The sequence below is a fragment of the Rousettus aegyptiacus genome, unplaced genomic scaffold (assembly GCF_014176215.1).
Source record: "Rousettus aegyptiacus isolate mRouAeg1 unplaced genomic scaffold, mRouAeg1.p scaffold_m13_p_1, whole genome shotgun sequence".
Taxonomy (NCBI): Eukaryota; Metazoa; Chordata; class Mammalia; order Chiroptera; family Pteropodidae; genus Rousettus; species Rousettus aegyptiacus.
Window position 1 is genome coordinate 37,845,531 of NW_023416284.1, and position 15,780 is coordinate 37,861,310.

The window sequence follows — 15,780 nt, forward strand, 5'->3', positions numbered from 1 at the left end:
GTATTAACTTCCTCCTGATTTTATCTTTAAATATCTCTCGGCCCAAAGCCCACCTCTCATCTAGCCAGCACTGCCCTCAGCCGGGCCCTTCACATCTGCCTGAACCATTCTAATGCCTTGGGTTGAACTTCCCTCTCAGTGCTATGTCCATGAAATGGGCAGGTTATTTTCTGTTTTTGTGGTTCTTTGTTTTAAGACTGTTGTTTGGTTCTATTTAAAAACAGAATAGTGACAAAAAGCCCAACTACATATATTTGACTATCAAAGCTTACAAAACACTTTCATATTCATGGTATTTTCTAATTCTGGGACAGTCTTGGGAGGGAGTTATTCTAATTATCCATGTTTATCCATATGAGGAGAACAGGGTTTAGAGGGGTAACATGTGTGCCTAAGGTCATCTGCTTTGGAACCACAATTCAGACCCAAGTCCCCTGAGCTCTGTGTGCCTTTCTTCCCCAACCTTTCTTTTTTTAAAAAAAGATTCTTCTTTTTTAAGTCCTAGAGCATCTGAAGTTCAGCTTTCCTTTCCCTTGAATGCTAGAAATCCACCAGTAATATTTTGTCTTTAGTTACCACTACGGAGATCAGTATTAAAAAAATGACAGCAACTTATTATTTTTGGCAATACCTATTGTTACTAAGGGAGACAGACCAAACAATTCCCTATTGTTACAGATGCTACTTTGACTTGACAGCTGGGAAAGTCTGATAGGCAGTTTATTTACTTAGCCATTTAACCAAATAAATGTTTTCGTTTTTCTTTCATCTCCTCAAAAGCTAACATTTTGCCCTTAAAATTGCTCCAGCAACATATCAGTGAAGTATAAATTACCTGCCATTCCCACACCAGCCATTATAATATTATTTTGGTTCTTTTTTACCCCTATTGACCTAGTCTTTTGAAGATACTTGGTTCTCCCAGACAGAAGGGTAGGGGAAAATGAAATAATTGAAGATATTTCCCTTTATTGCTAAAACTGAAATGCTGTCTGAGATTGTCCCTGAAGCCTCCACTTGCAAGGACCGAGTCCGTCTGTTTTCTCCTACTGTGGTGCAACGTGGCTTTAACTTAACAGATGTCACCCCTTCCTACCCAGAATTGCATGGGTATTTCTAATAAAAAGCAGCTGGAGATAATGGTTGCAAGGGTGATAAGAAAGATGGGACTCATGCTTTCCAACTGTATGAAGGTACAGGGGAAAATAAAGCTATGTATCTAACTATCCCTGTATGTTATCCCTTTTCCAAATGTCCGGAAAGCATTAAAAAATGCTTTACAGTAAATTAAAAAATTTCCAGTAGGTTAGCTGGGTGAATGGAATGGAGACAGAAAGATCAAATGTGGCTTGTGCTTCTATCAATGCAGGGGCCCAGAAAGGTTCATTTGAACTTCCCTCGTGGGTATCTAGGGGATATATCTGCAAGGCTGGCATCAGCCTCTTGGCATACGATTCTTGATAGGCAACTGTGAAATTGTCAGGCTAAGCTTTCAAAGGGAGGAAACTGCTTCATTGACGATGATACAGTCCAGCCTTCCCTTAGAGCTGGGAGCTACTTACGATGGTTTACATGTGAATGGAAGACTGCTCATTTTTTGGAAGTGAGGGGTGGCCTGTGAGGCCCTAATTAGGGTCATTCAGATTATGAAACAGGGCAGGCCAGAGGGCTAAGAAGTAGGTTTTTCTTTTTTTCTCTGCCTCAAAGCTGTTTTGAGGCATATTGAAAATTAATGATCTCAAGATAGAAAATACAGAGTAAAACCTCCCAGCCAATGGCCTGGGTCACGAAGGTAGAATTTATTCAACATAAGGGCTAAATGTATAAAATATAATGTAGTGGGGAACCAATATTTTTTGAGCATATATGATAGTGATGGTGATGGTGGTGATGGCGGTGGCGGTAGTGGTGGTGGTGGTGGTGGTGATGGCGGTGGTGGTGGTGGTGATGGCGGTGGTGATGGTGGTGATGGCGGTAGTGGTGGTGGTGATGGTGGTGGTGGTGGTGATGGTGGTGGTGGTGGTGGTGATGGCGGTGGTGATGGTGGTGATGGCGGTAGTGGTGGTGGTGATGGTGGTGGTGGTGGTGGTGATGGTGATGGTGGTGGTGGTGGTGATGATTGTGGTGGTGGTGGTGGTGATGGTGGTAGTGGTGATGGTGGTGGTGGTGGTGGTGGTGGTGGTGGTGGTGGTGGTGATGGTGGTGATGGTGATGGTAGTGGTGGTGGTGGTGATGATGGTGATGGTGGTGGTGGTGGTGGTGGTGGTGGTGGTGATGGTGGTGGTGGTGGTGGTGGTGGTGATGGTGGTGGTGATGGTGGTGGTGGTGGTGATGGTGGTGGTGGTGGTGGTGGTGGTGGTGGTGATGGTGGTGGTGGTGGTGGTGGTGGTGATGGTGGTGGTGATGGTGGTGGTGGTGGTGGTGGTGGTGGTGATGGTGGTGGTGATGGTGGTGGTGGTGGTGGTGGTGGTGGTGGTGGTGACTGTGGTAGTAGTGGTGGCGGAGACGGTGGTAGTGGCAGCTAATATCTATTTGTGCTAAGAGCTCCACATATATCACCTCATTCAGTTCGAACAATAACTCTAAAAGGTGGCACTATTTTTATCTTCATTTTTCAAAATAAGATAGACTTATTATAAAAATCTCATGGGGGTCATGTAGCAAATAAGTGGGGGAGCCAGATTCTCAACCCAGATAACCTTACTCCAGAATACAGGTTTCTAAGCCGAGTTTCAAGCTGAGTACCGAGTGTTTGCCTCTATGCTAGAGACTCAACATATGCTCTCTCAGTTCAGTTAATGGATGCTATAAGCTTCTTCTAGCAGATGAACAAATCACAACTCAAAAAAAAAACTATGGTTCTTGTCCAAGATTTCTCACCATTAAGTAGCTGAGCTAGATTTGAACTTGTTTCAAATTCTGAGCTCTTCTCACTACATCCATTTACAACTCAGCCATGGCTTGGGGTTCTGGACGGAGCAGCAATTGCAGAACAGGCTGAAGCCCCACAAAACAGTTCCGCTTGTATGACTGTCACACGTGAATAGGCTCATAAAGATGAAGGTTTGATACATTGATCTGCAAATGGTATAAGTCATTTTTGTTTTCTAAAATAACTTCAATTTTAGGATGATGTTTGCTGTTATCCTGATGAATGGCTCTTGTCACCACCCCAAGTTCATTCATCAAATTTCTCAAGAAAAGGTTGAGCATGTGAACTAAAACATATAAAAAGAGTAGAAAAAATCTCCTGGGGATTCTTCCCAAGGGGTCCCTGCATAGTCCTCAACTTTTCTCTTTCCTGGGACATTGACTTTGCTTTTAATTCACCAGCTTCCCTAATAGCTTTGTAAGGCTGAATTCTTAGATGGGTATTAATGGTTTTGCATGGCATGATGTGTTACTATGTGCTATTGTACTGATATAAAATGTGGCAAAATATAGACTATGTTAAGTTCTTTAATCATAAAATCTATTAACAAAATGCACTTTCAAGACACTGTATTACCTTTCAATAACCATCCAAATAACTTACATGTGAACTGAGAATGATTTTGAGATAGCTTCAGAATCCATTTATGAACAGTGAAAACTATTTACCATTTTAATGGTTCTGACCACACTGTTCAGGACTAAAAAAGGTGCTTTGTGGGTACAGCCTTGCAGTCCTACACATTTATGGAAAACTAGGAAAGTATCTAAAAATTGAACACATTTGTCAAGGAGTGGCCTTAGAAATCATCTCTGGGTAACAGGTGTACTTCTGTCTCCTGAGAAGGTTTGCTTTATCAGCAAATTTCTTTCGATCAAATCAGATATATTGAAATTCAAGTGCCAAAAGCCACTTCTAGTAAATGGAAGTTCACATCTTTCAAAGTAGCTGCTGATGGAATCTGAAGTGGTTCGGTGGCAAACTACATGCCGCGGCACAGGTGCAAACAGCGGAGCCTCAGAAGCGAATACTACATGTCTTTGGGCTTTGAATTTCACTTTCCCATTGGAAAGGGTACGGGGGCCACTTCTGGCTAGACAAAATGGGCTACCATGATTGTACAGCTCAATCAATCTTATTTCAAGTACTGCTTATTTCTGCTTCTTAGTCTGGCTACTCAGTGTGTTTGGCTGGTGACCTCTTCAGATATGTGGAATGTAGGCAAATGCAGACACTTAAAAGATTAAAGCATCTGGACCACGTCTCACTGAAAATCAATCAGGGTGGGCAGAATGTGTCCATCTCAGAATCAATACTTTCAGAAATGGAGTCCATGTTAAGTAGTATTGACCACGCCTCATTCTATCATTACCACTCTTTAGAACACATTATTAATAAAGTAATGTGGCCATTCCCCACTCCTCACCCTTACCCCTACCTCCCAGTATATGTCAAAGGTCATGCATCCATGAGGAAAATTAAGGTAACAGACACCAGGCAAGGAGAGATGATGAAAACATCAGAGATATGCTCAGGCAAGGAGAGATGATACAAACATCTGAGATACACTCAAGCAAGGAGAGATGGTATAAACATTAGCGGTGTAACTTCAGAAATGAAGAACAAGCGAAGGGGAAAGCAGATAGCTTAAGGATGAAGGAGATAAAAGGACAGATACCTACCCAGACCTGCGCTATCTAGCTACCGGCCTGTGGACTTATATTATCAGCACTGGGCTCCCCACTGGGCTCCCCAAATGGATCACTGTTGGATGAGGCCTGTGACCCATCAGGCTAGAACACAAGAAGATAACACTTTTTTTTTTTCTTTTCAACATTTGAAAATATAAGACAGCTGAGCATACTTTCATGCAAAAATATCATTGGTTATTTTAAAAGAGGCAGCAACTTCAGTTGGAGGATGCCACATCCACGAATGCAAGAATTTGTAGGTACAACTTAATGAAAGGATGTTTTTTCAGCTGCTCGTTTGACCATAAAGCCCCTTAGTAACCAGTTTAGAACTTAAGCATCTGAGCCAGCATTCTTTTCTACGCAGGATTCCTCATGCATTGCCTATTTCAGATATAGAAGTTTTGATTTTAAAGAAAGACAAACACAGGATGAACAAATCACTTACGGCTTCTTGCTCTTCGCTTTTGCTGGGACTTTCAAAGCCCTCTTCGAAGATATCATCTGTGGTAGGATCACTAGCATGGGATGCAGATGATTTGGATGGAGAGCTCTGTTTAGGGGCTGGGGTTGGAGCTGCACAAAGACCATGCAAAGAGAGAAAACGTCATAAGTGTCTGATTGCAACCATGTATGTCCAACCGAAACCTCAGGGCTCTAGTTATGTTTAAATCAAATCACTGGGCTCTTCTTCCTATTGCAGGTCCAAACAGTTGCACAGTTTAATATCTCCCCTGTACATGTTTATCTTGTCTTTTCACATATTTGATGGTCAGGAAGGAGCTGGTCCACACGGATGGGAGAGGCAGTGGTTCTGAAGGGGATGGTCCCTAGATCAGGGACATCAGCCATATCTAGGTGCTTGATATAAATGCAAATTCTTGGACCCTAGTCCAGACCTACTGAATCAGAAACTCTGTGTTTCTGTACACTCAGGTTAAGAGCCACTGGATTCTAGCTTTCTTTCTTCTCTCTTAATATCATACATTTAAATAAATAAGAATAAATAGATCAGAGGACGAAGATATACACTGAGTGCCTACTATGTGTTAGACACTGTCAGAAATTTTCCAGACAACATCTCCAGCCCTCACAGAGCCTCTTTGGGGTAAGGCTATCCCAATTTTACATATAAGGTAAGTGAAGATTGCTAAATTACTCCAGGCCACACAGTTGGCAACTGGTAGATTCGGGCTTTATATCCTGGCACATAGTAGGTGACCATGTGCTGTATAGTGCCTCAGTGATCTGAGGAAACCGATGTAGCGAATGGTGACTTCACAGCTGGCACTGTATTCCTCATTCTATAAGGGTATGCATTTTCTGTCCTGACTTTCCAACATTTTCCTTGTCTCATTTATTCCAGAGGTTTATAACAAGCCATTTGAAACTATTCTTCCTTCAAAAATTTCTAATTTGGCACTGAAAATACTAGTCATTGGCTCAGACCCAAGTGAGGGGTGGTGTGGCTCTAATTAGCAGCTGAATTTCAAATGCTATTGATAAGGCCTCCCTACTATAACTCTTCAGAATTTAAAAAATCTGGCTGTTTATCAGACAGTGGGTGAATATAAAACTTGATGAGCTCCTTTTGCCTTGATGAACCTATATTTAGAATAACAATGCTGTTACTGTGTGCCAGCAAGCTAGACACTGTGCTAGGCACTTTGCATTCATTATGTTCTCTAACATAAATACTGCAAGACGGTATTGTAACTAGTTTTTTGCTTCTGTTGTTTTCTGATGAAGATATTGCAGCTCAGAGAGGTGAAGTGACTTTCTCGAAGTTAACACAACTATGAGATAGGAGCACTGGTGTTTAATACAGGTCTGTCTGATACTGACCATTCAACTCTACCTTTCTATTCCTATTTTGAGTTTACTTTTGGTCCAACTGATCCTCCACTCAAGTCATTCTAAAGGTGATGCTGATGCATAAGAGGATCGAAAGGCTGGTCTCACTAATTTTCTTCGAAATAAAATATTAAATTTTTTCTTTAATTTAAAAGTAAGTCTGCCTTGTTTCATTGATGATTATGAAACAAATCAGTTACAATGGGTTTAAGTGAGATAAACTTTAACATCCTGATAAGTGGTAGACATTTAAATTATTAGTGTAATTTGATTCTAGATTTCGTTTGATGTGGTTTAGTGCTTACTAAAGGCTGAAAATCCCAGCTGGGCTGCCAATTCTGAGAGATATACTGTTCATACTTATCAATTTGGGGCAATTTCACTCCCAGGGGACATTTGGCAATATCTATAGCCATTTTTAATCATTATCACTAGGGATCAGATGTGTTCTTGTGGCATTTAATGGGCAGAGGCCTGAGTAGCTGCTAAACATCCTGCAATGCACAGGATAGCCTCCCACAATAAAGAATTATCTGGCCCCAAATATTAATAATACCCAGGCTGCAAAACCCTGCTCTAAAGTACAACAGTAATGAGTGGCCTTTGTGTTGTTTGTTTTATTCTCTCTGCAACCTTTCCCAAACGTCTCCCATGTGCTACACGCTAGGCTGGCATTATGAGCAGTGCAGAAACAATTAAGATGTATTCCTTGTCCTCAAAGAACTTAAACTTCAATCTTTTATTTGTAGCTGACACATTGAGAGGGAGATATTTGTTTTCAAAAGATGCTTGATCATTTATGCATGGCTGTCATTTATTTAACATTTCATTTTTTATTCATTATTTTTCATTGAAACTGTGAGTTGTAGTTAATAGAGATGCCCCCACTACGTAGATCATCTGGCCTGAGTGGAAGTAGGTCATTTATACACATGGAAGACATTCATTTTCAGAATAGCATTCTGAGTCTGGCTGAAATGACACTATCTAATTATGTTAACATTAAATATTTTTTGATAATTCACGGTATTGGCCAAGCAGTGATCCATATCATGTGTGACAGTAATGAAAATGCCAAACTCATTGTTCCATGAGCCTTTTCTTTCCCCTTATCAACTGTCAAGGCACAGGCTGAATCACCAGACACTTTCCCTGAATAGTGCTGACCAAGCATATATGTGCTCAAGAGTATCTGGATTCTGATTGGCTGCATGGTTCTGGTTTTCCAGATGCCTTCAGTAGAAAAGTGAGCTGGGGAAGAATCACTGAATGCCGGAACTGGAAGGAGGCACACTGCCTGTCACTTATTTTACCCATGACACAACTGAGGTTAAGAGAAGTCACATGATTGTCCAAAGGCACAGCTTGTGGTAGAAGAGCCAAGATTAGAACCCTGGTCCAAGACACTCAATATGCAATAATAATGACAATGAAAGTACTTCCGACTCTGTGAGATATATAGTATTTTAGCACATATACCACTAAATTCTTTTAATAACTCTTAGCCTAAAGTAGATGAGGAAATGGAGGCTCACAGAAATACAGGGACACGCATGCAGGCACAAAACTAGTTAAGTCACAAAGCTGCCGTTCAGGTTTCTAGCCCAGAGCTTCCTGCAACACCGCCATCTTTCCTCTTTGACTACCCTAAGCTTTGAGTCGAAATCTGGCTTCAGCTATACCAGTTGTAGAAGACCTTATGTTGCTATATTTATGCCCTAAGTTTTCTCCTGATCTTAATTTTCTACTCTAGTTTTTTATCCTTCTTCTTAACAAATTTTAAATTCACATACACCGTTCATTTTATTTCAATGAGCCATATGGAAATCTGTGTCATAATGGAATATACATAAATGAATACATGAATGAGCAAATGAACAGAAACTTAAGAGGCAGAGTGACATGGTTAAAAAAAAAAAATAACAGGCTAGTATTCAATTCTACCACTTTGTCTATTCTTTTTGTCTCTGAATCTCCCTTTCATTATCTGTCAAACAGGTCTACCGAAACTTGTCATAGGCATTGATATGAGTATAAAAATAATAAAAAGAGAAGGTGCATATGTTATAATTGGTACCTAATATTATCGGTAGCAACAGTAATAGAAATGAAGAGTCCTGTTGAATGTAACAGATGAGTTCTCTGACCCCGGAAACAAGGCATCGCTCTCATTGGGTTTATAAATGGCACTCACGTGAGTTGGTCGATGGCGTGGTAGAAGTCACAGGGGTCAAATTCAACTGGGAGATGTCAAAGTCATCACAGTCATCTGTATCCTGTGCCACCCCGACTTTGTTGAAGTAACTGGAGAAGGCCTCTGAGGTACAGGTGAGGGAGGGTTGGTCGGGTTTGCGAGAGGGCACAGGTGGAGGCTGGGCCATCTGGAAATCCTTAAACATTTCTTTCCCCATTTTCTGCCTGGTCTTGCCGGTCTGTGGACTTGACCTGGTGGAGTCACCCGTGGCAGGGACAGTTGCAAGGGGGGTGAGGGGACCTTGGAACATAGCGGCTGGCAAAGACATAACAGTTTGTGTGGGCATGAAGGCGGCTGGCGGAAACTGCCCGGCCACAGTTGGCCAGGGCTGCTGAGTGGCAGGGAAGAGACCCGGCTGGCCCCATGCGATGGGCTGAGCCCCCGGCATCACCTGAGCGACTGGTGGCTGAGCACCCATGGCGATCTGCTGTTGGACGAGGGGCTGCTGGCCCCAGAAGGACGGGAGGACAGTGCCCATTGCAACATAACCTGGAAGGGTGAAGAAGAGTAGTCAGGCATCTTGGGAAAGAATAAGGCAAAAAGGGTACAAAGCAACTACTGTCAGGCTGTGTGCTAGAGGCTGGGGATGCAAAGATGACTAAGACAGAAGTTCCTGCTTTCATACAGCCTGCATACTAGAGCAATGGCCATGGGAAATCACCCCAAAGATATGCCTCTTAAGCAGAAATGACAATGCAGTGAGGGAGCAAGCCAGGCAGATACCCAGGAGGTAATAATAATATTGTTAGAGTTGTTACAGGTTTCTGATGTCACATGGCTTCAGGAGTCAGTGTGTCTCAGTGGAAAGGACAAGAGGACTAGAAGCCAGGCACATCTGGGTTTGAATCTTGCCTCCCCTTCTCGCTAGTCCTAGGGCTTCACAAATGCTTACGCTAAGAGCCATGCTCTTTGTTGTAAAATCAGGGTAGAACGCCTTTCTGCTGAGCATCAAAGCTGTGTGAAAAGTAAATGAAAATCCAAATGTTGGAGTTTTAGTGGCCAAGGTCGAAAATCATACAGCCACTTCTTATCAACGGGATTGGGGAGAGCTTAGAAAGCACTCTAAGGCTCTCCTTGTCTGTGGAATGGGGCTAAAATAAGCATTGGCGCTGACATTTAAAACTTGAAATTTGCTTACACTGCCTATTGCCTTGCCTATCATACAATTATGCAGTGAGCTGAACCTACTAACAGATTTAAGAAGTCTGCAACTTGTTTTTATGTTGTTTTTCTTTGATGGGGCTCAGAGGTTCTCAGTGGGAGTGCTACCACCCCTTACGGGATGATTAGGAAATCTGTGGGGTGTGTTTTGGTTGTCATGATAACTTGGTAGGAGGGAACACTACTGGCATTGAAGGGGCCAAGAGCATTGATACTAGACATCCTTTGATGTGTGAGACCAACATGCACAGGAAAATACTATCCCCCTTTCTGTTTATGATTATTTGAGCATAGACAAAACTTTAAATTACATGGAAATTCAAAGTTTATTCGCACGGTTTTATTGCACTTAGTTTTCCAGGAACGTAATGACTGTGTACATTGAGGGGCGACTGTTACTTTGTTTTGTTTGGAACACTGGAAACAGGTTTTCACCATTTTGGAAAATCGTGGTCCCTAACAGAAATACTTCTTGTGGTGGTTGAGCCAACGTGACACTCCTGTATCAGTCTGTACCTGTGATGATTACATTTCCAAGTATACACACCTGACTACTTAGCACGTCTTCTAGTGTGGTTGTGCCTGAGTAGTTCTTTATTGAAATACATATGTTTTTATTATAAATTAGGTTTCTCTTATTTCCTCCTTACTACTAGGCCATCATATCGATTTTTGAAAAACTGTATAGATAGGCTGCATTATCTTTCATTTTATAATACTACGAATATGTTATAAAAGGGAGCACTGAACCTGACAGCGTTCAGACCTGCCCATGGGCCTTTTGACCATCCTGACCCTGACGTCCCTCTTGGTGAAAGGATGAAAGGCTTCAGCCTCCCCCCCAGCACGTGTTTTTGCTTTGCTTCCATTCCACCCTCCTTGATGCAACCAGAGGACTGATCTAAAATGCAAATAAAGCGACTCCTTGTCTTGAGTATCAGGCTCAGATGCCTTAGTTTGGCTTATGAGCCTTTGGGGGTCAGCTCCCTCCCCAGCACTTCATCCCCATTTTCAATTCTTATTCCCACTGGCAACTTTTCCTGCAGCAACTGCAAGCAACACTCAGTCTGCCTTCTGGTCTCTGCTGGTCCGTCTGCCTAGAAAGCCATCCCCACTTCTTCACGTGGCTACCCCTTATTCGCAGTTTGAGACTCAGTTGGTTCCCTTCACTGGGCTTCAACAGTCCTCATGTTCATCTGCTGCATGTCACTTGTTACACTGCCTTGTAATTGCCCGGTTACTCCATCTTTCCTCAGTAGACTAGAAACCACCTGCCAGCAGGAGCCCTTTATTCTCTCTCTCTCCTCACTCTGCATCTAGCACAGTTTTGGGCACGTATTAGCACATAGATGCTTTAGGCTGCAAAAAGGCTCTATATTAAAGGCGAATGAGTCATAGTAGAACAAATGCCTTCACTGCATTTTTCCAAGTATACAATTAAACTCTAAGACCTGTAAGTGCTGTGATCTCTGATGATTTCACTGTTGGTGGCAGGTTTTTTTTTTCCTTTTATCTTGTCTTTTTTTTTTTTTCCCCCACAAGGAACCAACAGATGGGCTGTGTACACTTTTCTAGAGAGAGCTATTAGCATGTCTCTCTGGCTTCATGCCATCTGCTTCAGACCAAAGTACGATATTCAAAAAAAAAAAAAAAAAAAAAAAAAAAAAAAAAAAAAAGGGCAGCACAGGGTAATTGGGTATCGTGTTTGGGAACTTGCAAGTCTCATTCACTTTTTTTGGGGGGAGGGGTCCCTATAGCCTGGCCACCCCCAGGCCCGTGAGCTAAGGTTCTGTGGCCACATGGCGTGCCTGATGGGACACTTCAGTGGCAGGGCTGCAGGAGCCCTGGTCACGGGAAGCCACTTGGTGGCTGTCATTGCAGCCACGGAACAGCTTAGTAACTGTTTGCTCATTAACGTTCAACAGCGGAGGGAGGAGGTGCCAAGGAGCATCTGTGTATGCCATGGAGTTCAGATCAATCACAAACCTCCTTGCTGTGAAGTGAAAGGAAACACCTGCATTAACGCCTTGCAGTAAGATTTTTAAAAAGTGCTGAACACTGCAATTTATAACCAGATGCTGGCACCTGGGGATACTCTCATTATTTGAAAAGAAAAAGAAAAACCAAAAAAAAAGCAGACTAAAATGTAAGAAAAATAATAAAAACTAAGAGACTCTCTCAACATTTATTAAACTTATATGGTTCCTCCTATCTACATTATTTCTTTCATTTGATTGACTATTGATTGATTGATTCGGAAATATTCCTATTGGGTGTCAAGTACTGTTTTAGTCTCTGGAGATACAATGAAAAAGAAAATAGTAAAAAAAAAAAAAAAAAAAATCCTTGCCTGAGTGGAGGTTGCATTTTTGGAGGAACTATTTTCCTCTATTTTCCTGAGAGGAAGGTAGATGCAGCTACACACAGCATGTGTGGCAGAGCTGGGGGCCCTGCCGGACTGGGTAGCAAACATTAGATGGAAGCTTACTTATGTAAATACTGCCAGACACTGTTTTAAATGCTTTACTACATGTATTAACTTGTGCAATCCTCAGAACAACTCCAAGAGGTGGAATTCTTATCCCTCTTTTACAGATAACTTTCCTGAGTCCCAGAAGATATTTGGCTAAGTATTTATTACACAGCTCGTTAGTAGCAGGGTCTCCAGGCCCCACAGACCAGCTCTGCTATGCATGGTCAAGAGGCCAAAGATCTAAAATTCATTATTTCCTTTTTAAAAAACATTCCAAGAAGGCAAAGGAAAATAATATAGGTAGGACAAAATATATTTCTCCTACTTTAGAAATCAGAGCAATAGTGACCATAGCATTTTTTACATAGAGTATCTAAAATGTGCCAGCATTTTCCAATGCACTTAACTTTCTCATTCAGTCCTCAGGATATTGTTGCAAGGTAAGTATTATTTTCAATTCAGTTACAAAGATGAAGAAACTCTGCCTCCAACAGGTTAACTAATTGGCTCAGGAGTCTAAAACTTATAAATAAGTGGCTGAGCCAGGATTCAAACCTAGTCCACTCGATGCCTTAGTGTCCCATAGCCAGTCAACTGTAATGCATACCCCAGTTCATTTCCCTGTTTCCCCATCACTGACTCTACAATTAGGGACAAGTAGGTAGAGATTCAACAGCTGCAGTGATTTTTAAGGCCAGTTAAGGGAGAAAAGGGCAGAGTTTAACACCAGCTAAAGCCTAGTTTTGTTCCTCACCATATTTTAAGAAAGTAAAAACATACTAATTGAAATTAATTTTAGATTTACATTCTAAAACTTGGAAGCGTGGAAGTGACCTATCCATTTTTATTATCAGTATATTTTTAGCAGTCAAAGAAACCAGGCTTGTCCGTAGTTTGAAACACATCTGGTCAACCAGCAAGACTAAGATCTAGGCCTCCAAAGCCCTCATCTGGCACAGGCCCAGAGCAGTGCCTGGCATGGCTGCTTCTCATCAAATGTTAGGGCTGGAACACATAGGTGATTGCATCCGGTCCCACCCTCTCATTCACGGAAGAGGGGATGGAGACTTGAAGGGGCCAGGTCATTCCTGTTGGCTTCCTCCCTTGCCACTTCCAGTCTGGCACATCGCACCTCTGCATGAGCCCCTCCTGACTACAACCTCCATTTATACCTGCCTTTACTGGCCCCGAACCCCTATGCCTGCTCTACATTTTCTTTTTGTCCATACTACTTAACATTTTCTAACATTATATAAGTTACTTGTTTTTATGTTGTTGTCTGTTTCCCTAATAGAAAGTGAGCTCTCTGCGGGCAGGGGTCTGTGTCTGTCGTATTCCCTGACATACTCCAAGCACCTCGGACAGAGCCTAGGCACTCAGTGAATAACCATGGAATGATTGTGCCTGGAGTTCCCATCACCTGTCCCAGAATATCTTCATGGATCAAATGATGGCGGCAAAGCATGGGTATTCTGAACATAAGGCTGAAGGCTGAGGAGGTGGTGCATTTTAGATGGAAAACCGTCATTCTTATTTAAAATGACATATTCTATTACACTATTCCCAAGGAAATTTTAATATCCATGTTAGGTAAGGAAAACCAGTCATTACCACCTCCCATTTTAGAGATGGGTAAAACAGAATCAGCTGGGAAGCTTGGCAATTAAATAAATTTCTAAGCTATTTACATATAAATTGTAAGTAGATTCAGTGGCTACCAAACTCTTATCACTTTTTAAAGCTCATAATGATCTTTGGACTCATGCGGAATAAGTATAACTACTTCAGAACAGGGTATAAATTTTTAATTCATTTTGAATAACAACAAGGTTTATATTTGATGGCAAGAATTTGCTTCTAACAGTATGTAATTAAAAGTCATTATTTATAGAAAATGCAAAATTTATATTCTAAAATATTTAAACTCTGTTTGCAATTTATAAGAACAAAGTAGAAAAGTGAAGCCACAAACTTCAAATATGTAGTTAAAGAAAGCAAAACAGCCTTTAAGGCTTCTAAGTTTGTAAAAAGCAAAACTAATACCACCTTTGGTCATGTCCAAGTAAAGTGGGATATCTGATGCCATGGAAACAAATTGCCTATGATCCCGCCCATTTGTAACTCACCTGAGATACTGTTACTATATATATTTTGCCCTGTTGTAAAAGTAGCATATACATTTTAAAGAATATTTGGGAAACAGAAAGAATGCTTTCTAAATCATTAAGGGCCTCACTATCCTCTCAATTCACTGTTAGTGGTTTGCTCTGTCCCTTAGGTTTCCGAGGTGAGGAACCTCTCCCTCCTTTAATCTCCACCAAACACGGCAGATCCCATCAATCAGTCAGGTTTCAAGAGGTCTGTGGAGAGCTGACTCATCTCCTCTCTACTCATCACTGCCTTTTCTCCTTCTGGCTGAGATGGATAGGAAGAGCCGGACTTGCACTTATTCGCACGGATATGTGCGCATCAAGCTCCCTAAAGCTATACACCTGAGCAACCTGGAATCCTAAACTTTCCAGATGAAAGACATCACTGAATCCCAGCAGTACACCGAACTTTTGTATACCACTCCTCTCCCCATGGCAGCTTCTCAATGTCACTTGAAGAGTCACAGAAGGGAATGGTAATTCCACAGGTGTTCTGGCATACTTTGGCAGCTGGTTCAGTCAACCCTTTCTCTTTCTTGACGAATACAGTCTGAAGGAAAGGAGGCAGATGGAAGAGGGCTTACCTGAGGGTACAGCAGCAGTGCCGAAAGGTACAGAACCAAACATGTCTGCACTCGCTGGAAGTGTCTGAGATGAAGACGGGATAAAGGCATCACCTGGAGTTGCAGGAGTCTGTCAAGACAGGGAGAGACAGAGAGTACATGAAGCTCCTAGGAGGTGGCTCATCAAAGATGGAAGGCAGCACGTGCAGGAATGAAGAGTGTGTGTGTATATGTGTGTGTATGAGTGGCGGGGATCGTGTGTGCTGCAGAAGCGAGCCACAGTCCAGGCCTGTTATGTGGTGTGCAGGTCAGGAGCTGTTTACACAAATTATACCTCTTGGGCTGCTGTAAGGATTAATGAAATCATGCATTTAAAGGTTTAATAACATTCTGAGGTATGTAGTAGGTACTCAGAAATGGATGGCGTTTGCTAGTATCATGACTATTTACTTTCAGCAACAAACTCTTGGAGGTGTTTTCAGACCTTTAAATTATTCCGTAACATCTGACTTTCATTCTTTAGACACAGTCAATTCAAACTGACATATACCCACTCAGGACCTACTGTGTGCCCAGCTCAGGGTTTGCCATGTAATATGTGCTCAACAAACAATCATTGACTAAATGAACGGATAGTGTTTAGTAATAGAAACAGAGGTTCCTGTATCCTGGTGTCTCTCAGAATTTTGCCTGAATCTTCAC

At 41.9% G+C, this 15,780-nt stretch overlaps 1 protein-coding gene across 3 annotated transcripts in view; it reads right to left on the bottom strand.

Moving 5' to 3' along the window:
* Nucleotides 1–15,780, bottom strand: part of DAB1 (DAB adaptor protein 1) — a 1,029,186-nt gene that overhangs the window by 11,548 nt on the left and 1,001,858 nt on the right. For all 3 annotated transcript variants that reach the window (XM_036228292.1, XM_036228321.1, XM_036228285.1), the window contains 4 exons: nucleotides 15,100–15,208; nucleotides 8,672–9,220; nucleotides 5,072–5,199; nucleotides 4,615–4,725 (listed from right to left, as the gene is read on the bottom strand). In XM_036228292.1, the coding sequence (XP_036084185.1) occupies nucleotides 4,630–4,725; nucleotides 5,072–5,199; nucleotides 8,672–9,220; nucleotides 15,100–15,208 (882 nt within the window). In that variant the 3' untranslated portion in view covers nucleotides 4,615–4,629. The remainder of the gene's footprint in view (nucleotides 1–4,614; nucleotides 4,726–5,071; nucleotides 5,200–8,671; nucleotides 9,221–15,099; nucleotides 15,209–15,780) is intronic.